Source organism: Carlito syrichta, unplaced genomic scaffold (genome assembly GCF_000164805.1).
Source record: "Carlito syrichta isolate Samal-C Ts95f unplaced genomic scaffold, Tarsius_syrichta-2.0.1 Scaffold307624, whole genome shotgun sequence".
Classification (NCBI taxonomy): Eukaryota; Metazoa; Chordata; class Mammalia; order Primates; family Tarsiidae; genus Carlito; species Carlito syrichta.
The window spans coordinates 247,248-270,187 of record NW_007251720.1 but is presented as its reverse complement, the minus strand read 5'-3'; the positions used below and the strand labels follow the sequence as shown (position 1 = coordinate 270,187).

Here is a 22,940-nt window from a genome sequence, read left to right as displayed (position 1 = left end):
CTGGGCCAAGTGTCCCTGTTGCAAGTCCCAGTTCGTGAAAACCCAGGACTCACGTTCAAGATAAAAATAGGTTGGCATGAATGGGGATGAAGAGATATCGCTCACTCTCTAAAAATGAATTATTGTTTGCAAGCTATTCCTTGAAAATGTATGCTCCCATCCTAGGTGCAAGGTTACTCACCTTAGTAATGCACAAATTCTTTCCGTAGAGGTGAAGGGAATGACTCTTCTTGTGTAAAGGGAGCAAAGACGTGGGGCTCCCAGCAGGGCAGTATACGTATACTTGGTTTTAGGTTTTATTTTTGTTGCTGTTTAAATTTTTCCTAAAGTCAGGGCACCTCATCAACAAGGGTACTTGCATAATCAATGTCTGTATACCTACCCCTGAATTGTACCCCACATCTTTACAATAAAAAAAAAAAAATTAAGGTATGTACTACGAAGAAAATTTTTTCCCCCCTAAAGTCATGAAAATGAAAACCGAGGTGTGTTACTGGAAGAAAAACTGACCTTCCTTTTTTAGCTCATGTCCGTCTAGGAGGAGGGCCACTCGTTCCTGGTCAAGTCCCATTCATAGACCCACAGCCTACAGATCTACAAGGGGGGGCCCAAAAAACCCCGAGATTTATTTATGAAAAGTTGTGTATTTATTCTTACATGTTTAAACTTCAGTCATCTTCAAAGTCTCTCTATCTGATGCAATCCACCTACTGAGATGCTTTCACCACTACTCAGAACAGTTTTTAAACTCATTAATTTTGATGCCTTTTAGTGCTTCTGCCATCTTTTTGTTTCACCTCTTCCACATCGGCAAAATGTTTCCCTTCAAAGAATTTTTTCATCCAGGGAAACAAACAAACAAAAAGTCACTTGGGGAGAGATCAGATGAATAGGGAGGGCAGGCCACTGGAGTCATGCCATTTGGTCAAGAACTGTTGAACGCTCAGCATGGTGTGGGCAGGTGTGCTTGTCAATCGCCCATCATGAAATGGGCAAGCGCGTTGAAAGAATCTCCAAAAACATTTACTGAAGCTGAACACAGCTGCTCACAACAACGCTAGCTGGTGCACGGAAGCCGATGGGTGCCTAAAACACTCACCTAGTGGGGGAAACTTGCACTACAAGAGGCCAACCCTCCAAAAGAGAATTCCAGGTGTTTGGGGTCCCCTCACATATTCCATCCCAAACTCTCTACCAGACCCAGACTCCTCCACCAGGGGCCCCTTCAGCACCTTGTCTAGATGTCTGGGCCGGATTATGCGTCTCCCCAGACCCGCTCCACCTGCAGCCTTCTCCATTTCAGGGGCTCAGAGAAAGCGACCAGGAGTTGTCAGACTCCTCTCTCTGCCAACTCACAGCCAATCAATCCATCAGAAAGTCTCAACACATATACAGAGTCTGACAACTTCTCACCGCCCCCATTGTAGACTCCCAGATCTAAGACACTATGGCTTCTTGGCCTGGATTACTGCAACACTTCCTAAGTGGCCTCCCTGCTTCTAGCTTTGTCCCTCCACAGTTTCACAGAGCATCCTTCCGATGCAAGTCAGATGACAACCATCCTCTATCAAAGCCTGTGATGGTTCCCCATTGTGCTTAGAGGCCGACGTCCCTCCACTGGCTCACAAGACCTGTGTGACTCTGACCACGGTGCCTCTCCACTCCACTCTGACCACTCTGCTCCAGCCGCGTTGGCTGCTGCTCCCTGGGCTCGCCAGGCACATTCCTGCCTTGGTCTTGCACTGGCTGCTTCCCCACCCTCCTCCCAGACTCGTGTGGCCACCTCTTACCTCCTTCAAATGTTTGCTCAAATGTCAGCACTCATTGAGGTCCACCCTGGCTAACTTCATAATCTTCTTACCCAGCAATCCATACACAAACAGCACATTTGCTCAGCTCCCTTGAACCTGAGGTGGAGTCACTGCAACGTGCTTTGGCTAATTAAAATCGGTTCCTCCACATCCCAGTTTGCACCTGTTGCCCCAGGGAATTATTAATGGCCTTCCCTTTCACTTTTCAAGAGTGACCTGGTTTGGAGGAGAGCTTCTCTGGTCCTCCCAGAGAGTGTATGTGTCTGGCTCCCCCAGCTCTCTGCAGCTGTAGTTGGATGAAAAATAAACTGCTGATGGTTACTCCCTTTCTATTAATCCTTGGGATCCAGGTAGCAAAAATCTTTAGAATCTCCCCTAATTCTATTATTTTCTCTTGAAAACACACCAGCACATGTGTGCATAGCAGACACACAAACACACACTTCCATGATAATCTGTGGAGAGGGTGAGGTAAATTGTGTGAAAGCAGCTACTTGCTGTACTTCTATATGATTTTTAGCAATTTTCTTCATGCTACAGTTTCTTCAAATATCATCCATCATTCATCCAACTATACATCATTCCTTAGTCCACCCATCCATCCTTCCATCCATCAATCCATTCATCCACCTACCCATTTTTCATCCATCCACCCACCCACCCATCTACCTATTACCTATGTATCCAATAATCCATCCATCTACCCATCCACCCACCCACCTATCACTTATCTATCCAACAATCCATCCATCTACCCATCCATCCCTCCCTCCACCCATCCATCCATCCATCCTTCCACCCATCCACCTATACATCTGTCCATCCATTCATCTGCCTATCCATCTCTTCATCTATCCATCTACCCATCCATCCCTCCCTCCACCCATCCATCCACCTACCACCTATGTAACAATCCATCTACCACCCATCTCTTCATCCATCTACCCATTCATCCCTCCCTCTACCCATCCATCCATCCACCTATCCATCCACCCACCCACCTACCCACCCACCTCTCACCTATCTATCCAACAATCCATCCATCCACCCATTCATCCCTCCCTCTACCCACCCATCCACCTATCCATCCCTTCATCCATCCATTTACCCACCCACCCATCCACCTACTACTTAACCACCCATCCATCCACTTATCTATCCCTCTGTCTGCCCATCCATCTACCTATCACCTATCTATCCATCAATCAAACCATCCACCTACTCATCTCTCCTTTCTTCTACCCATCCATTCACCTACCCATTATCTATCCATCCATCCACCCACTCATTCATTCATTCATCCATTCACTCAACATTATTTTGCCTCATGGAGCTTACAGTCAAATAAGGGAGCTAGAAAGTAAACAGGCTACTAAGTGATTCAAATTCAGAAAAGTTCCATAACAGTCAGGGTGCTACAATGGAGAGTCATGGGAGAGGACCTTAGGGCAAGCAGAGAACCTGACTGAGGAGGAAGCATCTGAGACTGGAAGGATGAGCAGGCCTCGGCCTGGGAAGGCAGAGGAAAGAACATCTGCTTGAGCCCTATGGCATGAGAGCAGGGTGAGTGGTCTCCGGAGAGACAGTATGTCAGAGGAGTTTGGTGTCAGGGGCCTATGCTGGGATGTAAACATGATGGCATTTAGAGTCGTGGGAAGAAGTCACCACAACCCAAAAACCAATCCCAAGAAACTCACAAACAGAGGAGCCGCTGACCAAGAACAACAGGAGTGGCCAGAGAGGCAGGAAAACAGATGCCAAGAGCAGTCGGCTCAAGTAAGACAAAGGCAGAAAGGCCCCGCTAGACCTGGTGACATGAAAGGCAATGGGTGAAGGGTCAGCCAAGTGAGACAGAGTAGTCTAAAGAGGGAATAACCACGCATGAGTTCCCAGCAGAACCAGGAACAGAAGGAAACCTGACCTTGACAAAGCGTCTCTCTGAACCTACCATAAGTACAGTGGAACAAATAGGGGCATCACCATGCTTTATTTCCTCCCACTCTGCATCAGCGGTCTAGCCCAATGCAGAAAGGCACTAAGAATAAACGAGATACTTTGCATGACTAGAATCAATATGAGGGCTTAGCAAGCTGGCTAGATACATATTATCCAAAAGCTATTGGTGAGTAGTAACCAAGGAAAAGAGACTTCATCCAAACAACACAACGGCAGAGACCTTTGTGGGAAGGCAGTGACCCTTAGCCAAGGCCTGTGCCAAGAGACGCTGTGGAAAGGGGCTCGCTTCAGTCATTTGCTTGGTGACAATCCCTCCTTCATCTGGAAAGACATGGGCTTGATAAACTATTGCTAGTGTTTCCAGGGGATGGTAACATGTGGCCTTGGTCATTTCACCTCAGAGAGAAAGAGTTTATTAAAAGCTCTAGCAAAAGACGAAAGTGTCAAGTATAAAACATTCTGCAAAATGTTGTTCTTTGTTGTGAGAAATTACACAGGCCTCTTACGCTTTAACATTTTTATGAGCCTAGAGGAAGCTGCTTCACAATCAGGGTCCCGGACATAAAGAGCTGGACTTCTTCTCACCCCTAGTCTGTGATTCAGGGATAAACAAGCGTGCCACACCTGCTCCTTCTGGGACACCTATCATGGGTGGGCCACTTGTCATCTGCCTCTGTATGATGGGGCTGGAGTGTTTCTGCTACTCCAACTTTTTAATCAGAAGAAGAAAACTACATCAGCAAAGAGCTGATGCAGGTACCAATACTGACACTGAGTATTATTTAGCTAGAGAAGACAAACACATAACTTTGCTGAAAAATCTTTGACATATGTCAGTCTTTCAAAGTTCTGGATCCTTTGTTTATTGCCTTAAAATAAGAATCAGTTAATAAACTAGGGCTTATCAAGGAAAATGAAGTCTTCTTGATATTTTTATTAAAATCCCTAAAACAAGAGGATGAGGGAACCAGAGTAAATTGTAAGATAAACTATGTTTACAGAAAAGTCAGTATTCCAAAGATGTCAATTTTCTCTCTAACAAATATATAACCTGTAAGTCCATTTCATCTCAGTTAAAATCCTGAATGGATTTTCTCATGATGTTAACAAGAACAGTCAGTCAACAGGACCTTGCCCCACTAGATGTCTGGTCTTTGGACAGATATATACAGCAATGGAAGTATTGGGAGGAAATAAAGGATGAAGCATGGACTCTAAACCGTGAAGAAAGGTTTACATATACAGTGGAGTATTACTCAGCCTTAGAAAAAAGGAAATTGTGACACATGCTAAAACATAACATGAGTGAATCTGGAGGACATCACTCAGAGTGACATAAGCCAGTCACAAAGGATAAACACTCATGATTCCACTAATGACGACAGGAGGCTCCTGGAGCAGCCCAATTCATAAAGACAGAAAGTAGGTGGTGGTGCAGGGGTTGGGAGGATAAGGAGTTGGCATCTAGCAGGGCAGAGTTCTAGTCTGCGATGAAGAAGTTCTGGAGACAGATGGTGGTGTGGGTATACCACGAGGTGATGTACTTAATGCCACCGAATGGCACACTTAGGGCTAAGATGGTAATATTCATGTCATGTTCATTTTAACAGAAACATTTAAAAAACTACAACAAATGGCAGGAAAAATTAGCTGAAGTTAAGGCAACATTTATTAGATTTCATTGTAATCATGTTATAAGGCATAAGTGGTGATTATTCTTTTAGGGCCTTCTATAGTTGCATTTTTGTACAGAGGCACATTATATTTGGGGCAAATTTGGGAGAACCCACCTCTGGCATGAGCTGTTGTTCGTGGTAAGTGCATTTTTGCCCCGCCATGGAGGACCAAGCTCCACCATTGTTTCAGTGCAGGCATGGCCAGTGGCAGCAGGTGCTCTGAAGGCCTGTACATTCTGTAAATTCAATTTAACCTCAATTTAACTGTACTGTGGTCAGGCCGGCTCTGGTAGTGGGTCATAGGGCACCTTGGCCTCCTCATGCTGTGTTCTCGATGATGACTGCGATGCCCTGGCCACCTCCAATGCAGGCCGACCCAACCGCGAACTTTCCACCTCGACGCCTGAGAAAGAAAGCAGCAACTGAAATCTTCTCTAATACAAGATTAACATAATTAATTATATTAACTAATTAGATAGACTTAGTAACCAACTCATTTGCATTATTCATTCTTACTCAGCTCATCTGCTTAATCTTTTCCCTAGACCTAAATACTGGTTTATAGTTACAATAGGAATTTGGAAAGTAGAATACTTTTAGCCAAAAAAAAAAAAAAAAAAAGTAACAGAAGAGGGAGGCAACCCTAGAAAGAGCTGGGTAGATTTAGGGTTAGAGGAACTGGAACAAACACACAAGCTCAGGTGTGCGGGGAAGCAGTGAGAACAGGAGGGAATTCAGACACATGGGGGAAGGTGAGGGAGGGGAATGAACGCCCAGCCCCTTCGACTGATATGGTTTTACAGCCTCAGTGACACCTTAGAATAAATGCAATTAATGGAGTTTGTCCATATGAAAGGGCAGATAACTTAGAAACTTCTCATGTCCCTTTCATGAAAACTAGACTCTTCTAAAGTACCAGTCTTTGATACACTGATCTTGAAAAAATTATCCAGGAATTATTTGTGTGCATGTCAGTCACCCATTTCAACTCGATGAGTCATCAGGTAAAGTAAGAGTCCTGTCTACCCTAGCCTAACAGGGAGTCAGCCTGACATGTTTTTGTTTGCAGTTTCCTCCTTTAATGGTACAAAATACACAGTACCAGAAGGGGGAGCTCGTCGATCAAAACTGAACAGAACACAAACACACAGAAGGTCCCTCCTTGGGACCCAGGAAAAGAAAACATAGCTTAGACCCAAACCACCCGTTACTTAGGATTCTTTCTTTTTTTTTTGAGTTGGAGTCTCACTCAGTCGTCCAGACTGGAGTACAGTGGCTGCTTCTGGCCACCGCAGCCTCGCCTGCTGGGCTCCAGCAATCCTTCCGCCTCAGCCTTCCGAGTAGCCGGAATTACAGGCATGCGCTACCACGCCCAGCTGATTTTTTTGATTTATTGTAGAGATGAGGTCTCGCTGCCCAGGCGGGTCTTGAACCCGCGGGCTCAGGCAATCCACTCACCTCAGCCTCCCAAAGGCGCGGGATTACAGGCTGAGCCACCGAGCCTGGCAATAACGGCATCTAGGTAAGGAACCACTCAGAACTTTTTTGTTTTCCTAAATGAATGCATCTGACGTCCAAAATGCAAGTGCTGTGAGAACGAGGGCCTCAGCATCTGCTCACTGCTCTGCACTGGCTCCACGGTGGACACACGAGGAGTGGCCACACAGAGCCCGGAGCACAGACACGGAGGATGTGCTCTGGCCCAAGTGTAGTGTGCCCACAGGCCAACTGACTCATCTCTAAGGCCAGCTGAAAAGCATCACTCAGGCAACTGCTCCTGGTCGCAGAAAACACAGGAGTATGAGGAAGGAGGAGGAAAGATGTTCTGGAGAAGCCTAAATCCATGCATTTCTAGAAAAAGCTACAAATGTGAAATGCAGCACTATGCAGCAAGTACCGTAGTTCGTGAACTAGATGTGCAGTAATTCTTGATCCAGAGCTCCCCAACGGGTGACCCAAGGCAATGGCTCCTCCATTCACATTGGTTTTACTTGGGTCAAGATCCAAACTCTTCTCAACAGCCAAATACTGGGGAGCAAAAGCTTCATTCACCTGAAGAAAAATTAAAGTACACATAAAAGTCCTTGCTCATTAATTTTTGAAATAAGAAGGGTCCAGCATTGTCACTAGCTAATTCTGCTGTTCCTCCCTATTTAAATTACCTCACACAGTTATTTGAATTTATCTTTTATTTTGAGTCAGAGTCTCACTCTGTTGCGCAGGCTGTCATGCAGTGGCACGCTCACAGCCACAGCAGCCTCAATCTGCTGGTCTCAGGCGATCCTTCCACCTCAGCCTTCCAAGTAGTTGGAACTGCAGGCATGCACTACCATGCCCAGCTCATTTCTTGATTTATTGTAGAGACAAGGTCTCGCCATATTGCCTAGGTTGGTTTTGCACCTGTGAGCTCAGACAAGCCTCTTGCCTCCACCTCCCAAGTGCTGGGATTACAGGCATGAGCAACCACGACTGGCTGAATTTATCTGCAGTCGTTCTGCGTAAAGCTGTCAGGTTTGAAAATGGCTATATTTTCTTTTCTTTTTTTGGAGTTGGAGTCTCACTCTGTCGCCCAGACTGGAGTGCAGTAGCCGCTCCCGGCCACCGCAGCCTCGACCTGCTGGGCTCCGGTGATCCTTCTGCCTCAGCCTTCCAAGTAGCCGGAATTACAGGCATGCTCTACCATGCCCGGCTAATTTTTTGATTTATTGTAGAGATGAGGTCTCGCTGCCCAGGTGGGTCACGAACCCGTGGGCGCAGGCAATCCACTCACCTCAGCCTCCCAAAGGCGCGGGATTACAGGCTGAGCCACCGAGCCCGGCTTAAATGGCTATATTTTCGTGGCTGCATCATGTGTTGGTGTGCGACATGTGTACAGTCTTTAAGTTCTCTTTACACTCACATCTCCTCAATAGTACAACATGACTTTGATAAGAATCACTGTCAAGGTGAAACAAAATCGCAGGTATTGAGCACCTAGCATATTATCTGACACACAGCCAGTACTCAGATTATGATTATTCAGCAGTAGGAGCCATCCCTCCAGGAAGAAACCGAGACACATCAAAGAATGAGCCCTCAGAGCCAGATACATAGAGAGAGTGGTTGCTAGGTTGAATAGTGGCAGAACTGAAAAGTAGCATCTTGTCTTGAGAATTACCTTACTTTACATTTACAGTTCATAGGATCTTAGCTCGGGAATTGTATGGATAAGAAAACTGAGTCTGAGAAAGGTGGCTTTGCAGAGTTGGGATCAAATTGTAGCCTTGTGCTTGTCCCTGCCATGTTTTGTGCTCCCCCAAGATGGTACCTCACCTGTGCTCAGATCCAACATTACTTTCCTGCCTGATATGATCATCTTCAAGGAGGGGTGAGACCTAGAACATGTTGTGAAACTAGGAAAACTATGTTGTGAGCTACGTCCTTGAGCATTTATACATCTAAAACGATGAACAACTTTGCAGAACTGATATAGTTCAGCAGTTTGACGTGTTTAGTCTCAGGCCAGAAATGTAATGGTACATACTTGCTGACACAGATATGATAAATGAAGCACCCCTTCAGATTCTGAGCCTACTAAAAATGGAAGAAGAGATTTAAGGATAAACGATTTGTCTGAAACCATGGTTTCCTGGAGGAGAGATTGCCACAGAGGAAATAACACCTGTGCCTACCCCTGCCCCATCAATTTAAGCAGAAATTTCCTTTGTCCTATTATTTCCCAAGGCCAAGCAGCACATGCACAAATTTTTCAGATACTTCCAAAATGTGGAATGTACATAATGCTTGTTTAAGTATTTTCTTCTCTACCTCTTCTTTTAATTATGCTAAATGCTTAAGACACTTTTGTTCTAACACTTAAAAAAATCACTCTACCAATACATTTAAGTTTCTACTGTCAAAAATTATGATAAGTGTATCCCAAATCAAGCCACAACTATAGTGTAAAAGCCAAAGATAAGTTTGGGAGGGGTCACTAAACTCAGGGGGAAGAGCAAGAAATTTCTAGATTTGGCACTAGATATTGCTTTTCTATTAGGTCAATTCTTTTAGTATATTTTTTCATTTTAATCTATAAAATTAAGTTAGAGTTACTTACCTCCCAGCTTATATAAGAATAAGTCAACAGGTCTTTTTTTTTTTTTTTTAGAGTAAGAGTTTTATTTATTTATTTATTTTGAGTCGGGGTTTCACTCTGTCATCCAGGCTGGAGTATAGTGACACGACCCCAGCTCACCACAGTCAAGGCCTCCTGGACTCAGGAGATCCTTATGCCTCAGCCTCCCAAGTAGCTGGGACTACAGGTGTGTACCACATCTGGCGAAATTTTTGATGTTTTGTAGAGACAAGGTCTTGCTATGTTGCCTAGAGTGATCTTGAACGTCTGGGCTCAAGCAATCCTCCCACCTTAGCCTCCCAAAGTGCTGGGAATCAGGCATGAGCCACCATGCCCAGGCTTATAGGCATAGTAATAGTCTAAAATGTAATAGAGTTCTATAAAGTCCTAAGGAATTTCTAGGAATTTATTCTTTAGAAGGAGAAATCAGGCTATTTGAATTATTAAAATGTAAGTAAAGTATTTCAATCAAGTAGGGACAAGGCATATAAGGACTGAAACAAAAAGAGCTATAAAATACCAAATGAAAGCCATCTATGCTACAAAAGTATGTGGTTTATTCATACTGTAAAAAAAGAACACTCACCTCTACCAAATCCATGTCCTTAAGACCCAGTCCTGCTTTCTTCAGTGCCCCACTGATAGCAGGGACAGGACCTGCATAAGAATAAAAATCTTATATAGAAACAACTGTCATCTTTATTTATATAGCCAACTTCTCCTTTACTAAACAAGTAAGGAAGAAACCAGGTGACAGTTATCAGCAGCCACAAATTGTGGCTACCCTGACAGTACACGCTAAATGATGCTATGGTGAACAGTGGCAGAACTGAAAAGTAGCATCTGGTTATGAGAATTACCGAACTGCAGATAAGAGAATGACATGAAAAGTTCTACCATAAACAGCTTTAACATTTCAAACAGCCAAAGGAGTCATGGGATTTTATGGTCAGCTGTAGATCATGCTTGGCATCAAACAGCAAGGCAGACTGCTGCTCTCCTGGGACATAAACCATATATGCATTCATGCACAGAAGTGGCTGTGGATACACTGAATTTTCAGGCCCATTTGGAAAAAGGCAAAGGGCAGAGAAAGACGGGAAACTAGGAGGCACTTTAGGGAAAGATGTGAAGTGAGGAGATGTTTGCAACTTCAAGGGTAGGCAGAGAACTTAAGTAAAACATAACCACAAACTCAAGAAAGGCAAATCCACCTAATACGACTTCTGCAATAAACTTTAGCTCCCAGATCTCTGATGGCCTACCAATGCCAGTTTAATATTGTTCATAATCTTAAATCCATATTTTTCTCCAAAAGGTAGAAAATCTGGCTTGGGAACATTATCTCTCTCTCCATCTTGGAGAATAATACTGCCATCAGTGTCTACAAAGGAAAAAAATACATGGTATGTTCTGTTGAATTCAAGTAATCAAACCTTCTGCAAAAAGTTTCACAAGCATACCTAAGATAAAACGGGAAATCAGTCTTTACAAGAAAAGCATACTGAAATCTAAACACAACGTTAATCCCTCTTGTTGCCCCATTAAAATACTCTGTGGACAACAGTCTGTTTATTGATTAGAGCCATCTAGTGAATGCTTTTCCATGCAAAGCACCAGTTCTGTTTGGCTCCTGATTTGACACAGACTCTAACTCCAGATTCCGTCTAAGACACACAAGAACGTAATGGGGAGTCAATGGCAAAGTTTCAGTCATCCTATCCGGTCAGGGGGCAGAGCAGCATCCAGGGGTGCGAGACACACCGGAGAGGGTGACAGTGCGAAGACCCTGGGGCACACCTCCCGTCCTTATGTCCTCATGAACAACCCAGCAAGCATGACTCAGTGTATTCATGTGAACTTGGAAGCACTGCAGCCGACTGTCACAATATGCTAGATTGTAACTGAACTTTTAAAGGCCTCTTCCCAGACCACTCTTATTTATTGGGACTCAGGAAGGTCTAGTATTCTTGTCGGGAAAAGGAGACCTTATTTCTTCTAGTCCTGACTCCTGTCACTAACAGCTGTGTGACTTTGGACAACTCTTCAGGCATCAACATCTCATCAAAAGTTTTCTGAATGTTCAGCCTTTTTTGTCTTTAAGCACAGATGCTTTCTACAAAGCCTAACAACAGGTAAAGTCAGAGCAGCTCCAGCTGGAGAAGCTCAAAGCTCCACCCTGCCTCACCTTTGCCACTCGAGGAGTTCCCAGACTGTTTTTCTGAAATTGTGCACTTCCTCAGAGCCACTGCTGTTGTCTTCGAGTCCGGGCTATCCTCGTTTCTGGCCTGCAGCTATCCTGCAGGGTTAAGGATTGCTATGCACTAGATAACTGCACAGTTGAGGGAACTACTATTCTCAAAAAATTGGATGGACTAATCACTAGATTTTCCCTGGCATTCACCTGGAGTGCTTCTAGCACTGATCTTGTTCCATCCCATACTACATGTAAGTGACAGACAAGCTTCTAGGTTGGAGGGCCATCTGACATTGTGGGACAATTGCCAAGTGTAGCTCGATTCAAGCCCTGAAGAAATGACAGCGCTTCCCCAGTGGCATTCATTGTACTTTAAGCAAACATCAAGGCTTGGGGATAGAAGGAAGGAAAACCACATTTCCCTTGCTCACTGGCTATGCTAATCTGTCGGAATCTGTAAGTGATGTTAAACTGAAAAGTATAAAATAACTAACCTATATCAACTTGTTTGATCATCAAAAGCATCCGGGTATGTGGAAAAGAAAAACAAACCTGTGTTTGGGTGCCACTCTGGACCTACTGAAACAGTTTTGGGGGTGACATCATGGGTGGATTTGATAATCATCTGGGGTTGGGAACCACTGCTCTAGATACCAAAATGACAAATGCCTTAACAGTATTCAGGTGTTTAATTTTTCAGCCACCTTCCATTTCTAAGCCAAAGCTATTTTTTGCCAATAGTTTTGAGTAGCTTAAAGCTAATAAGCTTTTACGACGATACCAGACAAAAATTCGCTTTCAACAGATGTCTAAATGTCTTGCAGTTCTTGCTGACATACATTTGAGACACACAGTGAAAGATGACATGGGATGAACATGCCAGCTTCTGTAGGAATTCTGTACAGAGATAAGTCTTATCTGAAGGACATGGCAGCGAATGTGGTTAAGTAGTAACTGAATCCCAAATCAGCGTAAGTGGTATTACTTGACAGTATGTCATAACAGGTTATCCTCCTTACATCTTGGGACCCACCTCAAAAAACAATTTGTTAATCAAAAAAAGGCCTATGCTGATAGAAAAAGCTTTGGTCCTATAAACACTCTGAAATTACCCTAGACAGGCTTTTCCTCAGGGTATGAGGCTATGGGTGGGATAGATCAAAGCCTCTGAGTACCAATTCTCGTTCTGTAAGTAAGGCATCTAATTAGTTTCCTGTTCCCCCAAAGAATAATGATAGGAACTCTTAAAATTCAGCAACATTTTTTGGTTTCCAGGGGTGCAGCTAACAAAAAGTTCTGTTTTACTTCTTTCACCCCCTTTTAAAAACTTATTTTATTTCAAGATGTGGGGTACAATTCAGGATTAGGTACTTAATTGGTCAGTGTACAGGTAAAGTTTGGAACTCCCAGTGGTCCTCATTTCGCCTGATTCAGGATCAGGTACACTTATTGATGTTATGTGTAACCCCCTCTCTCCTCTGGCTGTGTCCTGCTACTGCCAATTCCTTTCTTGTAGTATTATGATAAATGTTCAGGGTCCACTTATAATTGAGAACATGTGACACTCAGTTTTTGTTTCTGTGACAGATCACTGAGTATGATGTATCTAAATCCATCCAAGTTGCTGAAAAGTCCATAATTTTGTCCTTCTTTATTTCTGTGTAATATTCCATTATGCATATGTACTTTTTTATTTTTGAGTTGGAGTCTCACTCAGTCACCCAGGCTGGAGTGCAGTGGCACGTTCATGGCCACCCTAGCGTTGACCTGCTGGGCTCTGATGATCCTTCTTCCTCAGCCTTCCAAGTAGCTGGAACTACAGGCATGTGCTGCCATGCCCGACTAAGTACCACATTTTTTTTATCCAGTTCACTTTCAATGGGCAGCACGGTTGGTCCAATGTTTTGCTATTGTGAATAGTGCTGCAATAAACATGCATATGCAGATACCCTTTTTGTAGAATGATTTGAGTTCCTCTGGATATATTCCCAGAAGGGAGATTGCTGGGACATATGGAAGGTTGATTTTTAGATCTTTTAGAAATCGCCACACTGTTTTCCACAGAGGTTATATTAGTTTACACTCCCACCAACAGTGTAGAAGTGCTCCCTTTTCCCCACATCCTCTCCAGCATCTGTTGTTTTTTTGAGTTATTGATGATGGTCATCTTGACTGGAGTTGGGTGGTTATCTCATTGTGGTTTTGATTTGCATTTCTTTGATTAGTGAGGCTGAGCATTTTTTCATCTATCTGTTGGCTGTTTGTATGTTTTCTTTTGAGAGGTGTCTATTCATGTCTTTTGCTCACTTTTAAATAGGGCTCTTTCTTTTTTTCTTTTTGGCACGTTTGAGTTCCTTGTAGATCCTGGATGTTAGACCTTTGTCAGATATACAGTTGGTAAATATATTTTCCCATTCTGTGGGCTGTCTCCCCCTTCTCTAGATGGTTTATTTTACTTTGCAGAAGCTTTTCATTTGATGAGGACTCACTTGTCTATCTTATCTCTTACAGCATGAACTTTCCAGGTTTTGACTAGGAATTGATTGACTGTTCCAATGTCTGTAAGGGTGTCTCCTGCATTTTCTAAGATTCTTACAGTTTGAGGTTTTACATTTTGGTCTTTGATCCATTTAGAGTTGATTTTTGTGTATGGTGATAGGTAGGGGCCCTGTTTCATTCTTCTGCTGCTCTGCTTATAATTCATATTTTTCAAGCCAAGACCATACATGTTTGTAGAGAGTTCCAAACTTTCTCCAGCTAGTATTTTGCCAATCTAGATAACTGTTTATAACTCTTTATTTTGGTAATAATCCTCAGCAGAGTCAGACACATGTTGTTCCAACTTCCTGAGACAAAGTGTTTAACCCACAGAGAAAGGAACACCTGAATAAGAGGCCTGGACTCAACCCCATTTCATCTCTCACTGGCTTGGAACCCTGCGAGATAACCCCCCAAAGCCCCAGTTTTCTCGCTCACCAAGAGTCTTTTCTCCATTATGTGTAGAGTTGTGGGGGATCGAGCGGGGTACATCAATGACTGTGAATGGCAGGGAGCAGCAGGTCTACCTTCTCCATGCAGCCTTCTGTTTCACTCTATGATTGTTCCCACCTCATAATTTCTTTTATCGTGTTAGGGTCATGTATTCTTCTGTTATTTACTGCATGCTTTTTTTTGAGTTGGAGTCTCACTCTGTCGCTCAGGTTGGAGTGCAGTGGCACACTCACGGCCACTGCAGCCTCAACCTATTGGGCTCAGGCGATCCTTCTGTCTCAGCCTTCCCAGTATCTGGAACTACAGGTGCATGCTACCACACCCGGCTCATTTTTTGATTTATTGTAGAGACAGGTCTTGCCAAGTTGCCCAGGTGGTTCTTGAACCCATGGGCTCAGGCAATCCTTTTACCTCAGCCTCCCAAAGTGCTGAGATTATAGGCATGAGCCTGGCCTGCATGTTATTTTTAAAACAGCTCAAATGAACTTTAAGAGATGATTATTGCCACAAGAAGTCTATATAGTCTTGGTTTTCCTACTTTGTCTAGGATAGTTCTTCATAAAGATTTTTGTTTAAATGATGGATTATCAATCTTTTTTCAACAAGTGACCTTGATGTGGCTACTTTTTCAGGGCTCTGAATTACAAAGACAACTTATCTCCAGAAATATAATAGGACCAGTTTGTTTCACTATAAACTTACCAATACCCATGATAGAGGGATCGCATCCAGACACAAAGTAGCCCACAATTCTTGCCAGTGGTGTGAAGTCGTGTTTTTTAATAGCATCTTCACTAGCTATGATAACAGCTCCAGCACCGTCAGATATCCCCTTGAAAACAAAAACAGTAGATTAACTCGAGGGTAAAATAATCCAGTTAATTCAAGGTCTGAGCCAATGGAGCTGTATCACTAAAGGAGTAGTGTTAGGAATGTGGCAGCACATAGCAGTGCTAGAGCATGGCATGAAGGGGACACAACTAGGACTAGCGCTACTCTGGTGGATTAAGGGGTTTGCTTTTTTTTTTTAAGAGATGTAGTCTTGCTATGTTGTCTAGGCTGGTCTCGAACTCCTGGGCTCAAGGAATCTTCGCAACTTAGGCTCCAAAAGTGCTGGGATTACAGGCATGAGCCACTGTGCCCGGCTGGTTTTTTTAAGGCACAGAATATAACTTCACCAAGAGAAAATAGAAAAGAATGTTAAGAAAACACTTATATACAGGTGTGGGTATATGTAAGAAGAAATTTGATGAACTGTATATATGTGAAAACCAAAATAATAAACCAGGCAGATTACTTTCCAACATTCTGAACAAACCAAGACATCAGAACAGTATTATACAAGGACCCCAGCTAAGATATTTTGTGTTGGGCCAGAATTAAGTGAATATGATCACTACTAGTTCAAGCTAAGTAACTAAAGACAAGCATGAGAAGATCTTCAAGACACTCCACTATTGCTTTGCGCTGAACATGTCAGGGAGAGTTCCAGCTGATCCATGCATGGATACCAACCGATGCGTTCCCTGCGGTGACCGTCCCGTCTTTCTTGAACACTGGAGGAAGTTTGTGTAACTGCTCCAGGGTTGTCTGGGGACGGGCGTGCTCATCTATTTGCATTGTCTGTTTTCCTTTCCTCGTCTTCACTTCAATTGGTACCAACTCTTCATTAAAGTAGCCAGCTTCATTAGCTGAAATAGCAGAAAGACTGCCGTAAGAACAAACAAAGAGAAACATGAAAATAAATCAAACATATTCGTCAATATAACTTCTGGTCTCCCCTCTCCCCACCGTCGACTTTAATGAGACTTTATACTTATACAACTCACCTTTCCTGTCAGAGAATTTAATATACTATCATGTGTCTTTGCAGACACACTTTATAGCTATTAAAAATCATATTTCAATTTTTAACAGTAATTTTTTTTTAATGCTAGACTGTTAGCTGTGTCTGTCTGTTAACTATAGACGTAATGGCACTAAATGATTAATGGCCCTTTTCAACTTCTTTTGGTGAGATAAAAATTAAAAAGTTACAAGTTGTCTATGTCATGCAGTAATCTATGACTGAAATTTAACATTGATAGGCAACCTGAAATTACATGAACTATCATGGATATGATTATAAATAAAACATCTTACCTGCTTTAAGCTCCACTGATTAGAATGGACTTTAGGAATCTATAGCTTCAGAAACAGTAAATCAGGAATAACACTATCATAATTTTGCCATCACTTTGCAGTTGGCAAAATACTTCTCTTATATGACCCTATTTGGTTTTACAATAACCCTATTAGATAAATAGGAAAGTAAATATTGCTATCTTGATTTTATAGATGCTCAGTGAACAAATTACTTGATTGGGGCCAGATCACTTATACATGGCAGAACTAGAAACAGAACTGACAACTCTTGATTTCTGGACCAATCCCTGTCACTGTAAAGTGTACACCTGAAAGGCACAGATGGGTTGGACTCTACTCATCCCTCTGAAATGCTAAGATTAACTTTAGCCTCAATACTTCAAGCACTTAATTTCCCTAAGGAAGAGTTTCTGCTTGCTTATAACAGTTACATTTAAAAAATATTTTCTAGAAGACTAATGCATGTTTTCATTTTGCCATATTGATAGAAAAACTACTGTTGCATTGCTCATTTTGGACTGGCTCAGTGGCAACGTGTGGTGTTACACCAGGACACTGCAGCTGGGTCTTCAACTAAACTAGCTAGAAGTTGCTGAGTGCAATGATTCTCAATGAGGAACAGGAGAAGGACATTCCGAAAGCATACCCCATGTGTTTTTTCCACACATGTCCCCCCATCCCTTGTAATTATGACACAGCTCATGGGGAAGACACCCTCCTGATTCCAACTGCTGCAGTGAGCCATCAACTCTGATGGAGTGAACCATGTCTCCTAGTGTGCTCTACTAACAACAGGAACAATTTAGGACACAATCCAAGTAAGTATTAACTTTTTCAAAAGAGAACTTTCTGGTGAAGTTTGCAATAATGAATAGAATGTCTGATCACCTAAAAGCAAAGGAATAATGAAAAGATGTAATTTTCAAAGGTATAACTTATAACTAATATATGATCATTATAATTTGAAGTGGTGAAACTTTCCTATAGACACTTTTTCTATAGACATTGGTATCATCCAATTTCACTGACCAGCTTTCCACCTCTGCTGTGACTGCAGGGCATATTTGTCACATTCTTCTCTGCTTATTTTATGTTTTGCAGCAAGATTCTCTGCAGTGATTCCCATGGGGAGTTGGATATGCTGATCTGTTAATCCTGCCCATAAAGAATCTTCCAGCTATCAAAAGACATTAATAAAGTGATTTGTTAAAACATCATCTTTCTAAAGTAACATAGCTTACTTAAATTTAAATAATCAACAGTTCCAACGAACAAAAGTAAAATTAGACTTTCTGATAAACATTTGATATTACTATTCATATTTGGCTTTGGGATAGTTTTAAAAAACATTAAATGTCACACAATAAAATGCATACATTATCTCTCTAAATGTGGGGCTCCAAAGGCAACCAACAGTACTAAATGTACAGAGTGAGACTGCAAGAAGTTACCTACAACCAAAAATTAAGTCCTCAAGGTTACAATGTGTCGGAAACCCGACAATGAGTCCTCATGCAATGTCTCCCTGTAGCCATTTTTGTGACCCTGTTAGGAGCTCTGTAGGAAAGCATGTATCTGTGTTCTCTTTTCATCCCATGCCTTCAGGGACAGGAAAGTTGGTTCTATCAGTCACTGAGAGGCTGAAAAGAACCTGGGACAGACTCCTGGCATTACAGAAAGGGTGCAAATCAACCAGCAGGGAGAGGCTCTGATAAGTTGCCCAATTTGCTGCCCCATCAACACTGAGTCACTGACCTATCTTTGAAACAGATTTCTCAGATAAACTATTTTAGCTGGCTAAAACACTGCTAAAATAACTCATATTCTCAAAGCCTCACTCCTTGCAACTTCCAAAAAGGTCAGGTGAGAAACTGGGTGAACGGTGTAAGTCGAACATTACTACTGAAAAATGCTATAAAAATACGAAACGTCATTAGCGCTTTCATATGGGAAAGAGAGCATAATATTCTTTATTAGTAGTGTGCTATCATTCTCATGTTGTAGCTCTCAAAGATGAAAGAATCAGTTTTCGTGATTTGGGACAATCCAATCTGTTTTCAAAGATGTTTTCTATGATGAAGAAGAAATCTATTCTGAGATTACCCCTGGAATAAAATTTCCATATGCCATGGTAAAGACTTGATTACTCAGATTACGAATTATTTAGTAGAGAGATTAAGTCACTTTTTTACTAGTCTTTTTAATCCACTTCTTCTCTCCCACCATCTCTCCCATGCCTATGGTCACTTATAGGTGTTAATTCCACTAATAGAGGTATGCTGAGATACAGTCTAATTTTATGTGGGTTTGTGCTGAGATAGAGTCTAATTTTATGTGGGTTAAAATGTCAATACTAACAACCAAAATAGTGTTTGAAATAGTTCACAAACTTCAAATCATTCACATCTTGCCAATCCTCATGAACGAAATTGGTTTTAAAATGTTTTTTCTCCCATAAAAAGTCATGTTATTAAAATTACTTGTATAACAGCATAAGACATAATTCTTAAACATTTTAATGACTCCAACCTTGAGATCTGTTCCAAGTGCTGTTCCAAAACGCACATTTCTGACGCAGTAAGGAGACTGGCTCATGCTTTCAGTCCCTCCACACAAGACAACTTCAGCATCTTTCACACTAATTTCCTGTTTAAAACGAAAGAACAAACCCTTTTTCTATACCCAAAGAATGTATTAAGAAGTACACAGATTTTACAAATTAATGGTAATGCTAATAAATACTGTACTCTAGCTTAGTGTCTTAAAAGGAAATGTTTTTAATGTAATGCTGAAGCAAATGCCAAAGTCTCCATTCTTAAGATGCAGGGGGAGAGAACTAATAGATTTCAATCATTTCCACCTGAGCAAAAGACCCTACCTACATTTTGGCTAAGAACAGGAATTCTTAATTTAGTACAAACCTAGAAAATTAGCAGAGATATTAGTGTCTGGCATAAAAATGCAGAAGACAATAAGGAACAAACTCTTTAACATAGCAAAAGAAAAAGGCATCTTATTAAAGGATGCACTTGAAGGAGACCAGAGGGTTACAAGAGTTAGGTGGGGGGGGTGAAATCCCTTTTATCCTTCCAACTCTTCCCACTGTTTGCATTTCTCAGAAAAGAAGTCAATAACAAGGCACCAAGAACTTAAGGTTCAAAATTATTGCTAGATGGGCAGGGTGTGGTGGCTTATGCCTGCAACCTCAGCACTTTAGGAGGCTGAGGAAGGAGGACTGCTCGAGCCCAGAAGTTCGAAACCTGTCTGGGCAACATAGCGAGATCTCATCTCTACAAAAAAAAGAATAAAAAAAAACTAGCCAGATATGGTGGTGTATCGCTGTAGTCCCAGCTACTAGGGAGGTTGAAGTGGAAGGATCACCTGAGCCCTGGAGGTTGAGGCTGTGGTGAGCCGTGATCACACACTGGGGCAAAAAAGTGAGACCCTGACTTAAAGAAAAATTGCTAGGAAAACCAGGGTCATCTTTTAAGACATATTACTATAGAAATAAATTATTATGAAAATAATTTATTCATTATATGTCTGTGTCTCTTGTAATAAAGGAAGACTTTTATACATAAATTAGATTCACTGTACTTTCTTCCCCTGTGTTCAAAGAAACAAACATATTTGACCCAACTGTCCTTTAAAAAGGTCAAACTGGTTTGTACTTCTACCAACAGCATCAATCAGTTCCTTTGTAATAAAACACCTTCTCTTATCATCTCCTAAATTCTTCAATCCTCCTACTTGCCTCACTGTTTACTCAGTACCTCATAGGTAACTCTCATAGACAGGGGCTCAAATTCTGCTTCTATGACTCAGTAACCTTAGTGTCTTTCATAATCAGTTTCCTGGCCTGTAAAATGGGAATGCTAGTTCTGGCTTCATGGAATGGTCGTGAAGATTAAATGAGATGTTGGATGCGAACCTAGCATAGTGCCTGGCACCTAGGAAGCACTCAGTAAGAATGATGAACATACCAGCTTTTTTTAAGAAACAAAACTGACAAAATGTGCACAAAATGTCCCACCCTAACCATTGTTAAGTGTACCCAGTTCGAGTCATTAAGAGCATTTGCACCGTGTGCTATTATCACCACCACCCATCTCCAGAGGCTTTTCATTCTGCAAAACTGAAACTCCATACTCAGACGTGAACTTTCCCTTCTCCCTAACCCTGGAAACCACCATTCTACTTTCTGTCTCCATTATTTGACTACTCTGGGTACCTCATATGAGTAGAAGCATATGGAATTTGTTCTTTTGTGACAGGCTTATTCCACTTCATTATTAACTTTCAAGAAACAATTTTGTTCCTGAGTATTTTTCTAAGAAAAATCAAACACCAGCATCTCCGAATCTGCACTATAAGATAAAAAAGCTAAAGTGTGATACTGAGGTGGGACATTTCTTCTCATAATGTTAACATATCTTAGAGAATTAAATAAAATGGGAGTCATACCTGACACCCATTCACGATGGACTGGAAGCCAGAGCCACAGAGCCTGTTAACCGTGAGAGCTGGCGTCTCCTTTGGGATTCCCACTCGCAAACCAACGTGCCTTGCCAGATAGGCAGCATCTGAAGAACTCTGGGACAGAGAAAGGGAGAAGAAAAGGAGCCTCCCCTGTAAATCTAGGAATTAAGAACAAGCACGAAATACATCGAAACACTGGCAATCTATCCAAAATGCTAAACTATATGGCTCTGAGTAGGTACAATGCGTAGAGGAACAGCATAGTAAGTACAAAATGTGTTTATGATTTGAATTAAGACTATAATTTGGTCAATTGGGCTTTTCCCTGTTGTGGTAAAATACACATGACACAAAATGTACCATCTTAACCATTTTTAAGCATACAGTTCAGTGGTATTAAATACATTCATATGTTGTGTAACCACAATCAACTGGTTTTCAAACATACTGTGATGGCTACATAGAGAAATCCTAGTAAACTCTTAATAAAGACAGAAATTCATAAGAGTTAGAACTGTTTAAAAATAGGTAGGCTATGTCAAAGTGGCACATTCCTTAATAGAGGCTATGGTTCTCAACCATGGTGCGGGTGTAATAACCCGGAAGCTTTATTCACAAACTCATGTTTAAGCTCTTCAGCAAACCCATTACATTGGAAAGCCTGGGGGTGGGACCTGGGCATCACAGTGACTTTTAAAAGCATCCCAAGTAATTCTAATGTGCAACAGGCTGAGAACTGCATACTTAGGGAGAGGATACTGGTCAGAAGAGTAAGGGGAGGACTAGACCACTGCTTCCAAATGCATACTGGGGTGTCTTGTTATAATTTAGGTTCTGAATCAGTAGGTTGAGGTCTGTCTGAGAGTCTGCATTTCTAACTATTTCCCTGGTGAAGTTGATGTTGCTTAGTCCAAGAACCACACTTTGAGGAGAAAGGGATAAAATGACTTACAAAACAAAAATAATAACAGCTTTTATTGTAGAGAGCTAAAGCAAATTTGACAAAATGTAAAAAATTGGCCCATCAAGGCAAAGGGCTTTAGAATGTTCCTTGTACAATTCTTTTAATTTGTATAGGTTTGAAATTTTTCAAAATAAAATTCAACAAATTCAGCACATTTATAGGTTAAGGGTTCTGAATGCAGATGAAATTGGGGGGAACTCAGAATAATGTGAAGTATTCACTAGCTCAATGTTTCAGTTGTTGATTGAGATGAAATTATCTTCTCTTATAATTAATGTCATCAAAAGATATTCTTTTAGCCAAGGTTTGTCTGTTTCAGAATTATTTCTCTTATGATATTCTGTAGTGTACAGATTGGTAAAATAGGTGTTTTTAGAAAAGATGAAAGATTGATATGGGGTAGTGGGAAGACATCAGGCTAGGAGTTGGGAGATATGTACTCTACCATTCCCTATTGGCATGGGCTTTGATTTATCTGACTCTCAAGTTTCTCCATTTGCAAATTAGGCACTTGTCAAATCCATTTGCAGAGGCATATGCAAATGGATTTGACAAGAACCTAATTTGTAAGTAGAGGAAGAGATGATTAAATCTGTGTCTGTCTTAG

At 41.7% G+C, this 22,940-nt stretch overlaps 1 protein-coding gene across 1 annotated transcript in view; it reads right to left on the bottom strand.

Moving 5' to 3' along the window:
* Window positions 1–5,413: 5,413 nt before the first annotated feature.
* ACAA2 (acetyl-CoA acyltransferase 2) overlaps window positions 5,414–22,940 on the bottom strand; it is a 38,702-nt gene continuing 21,175 nt past the window's right edge. The window contains exons 3-10 of the mRNA XM_008064516.1: window positions 21,355–21,483; window positions 19,420–19,536; window positions 17,920–18,067; window positions 16,261–16,436; window positions 15,448–15,577; window positions 10,144–10,214; window positions 7,341–7,495; window positions 5,414–5,846 (exon numbers count right to left, since the gene is read on the bottom strand). Coding sequence (XP_008062707.1) covers window positions 5,762–5,846; window positions 7,341–7,495; window positions 10,144–10,214; window positions 15,448–15,577; window positions 16,261–16,436; window positions 17,920–18,067; window positions 19,420–19,536; window positions 21,355–21,483 — 1,011 coding nt within the window. The 3' untranslated portion in view covers window positions 5,414–5,761. The remainder of the gene's footprint in view (window positions 5,847–7,340; window positions 7,496–10,143; window positions 10,215–15,447; window positions 15,578–16,260; window positions 16,437–17,919; window positions 18,068–19,419; window positions 19,537–21,354; window positions 21,484–22,940) is intronic.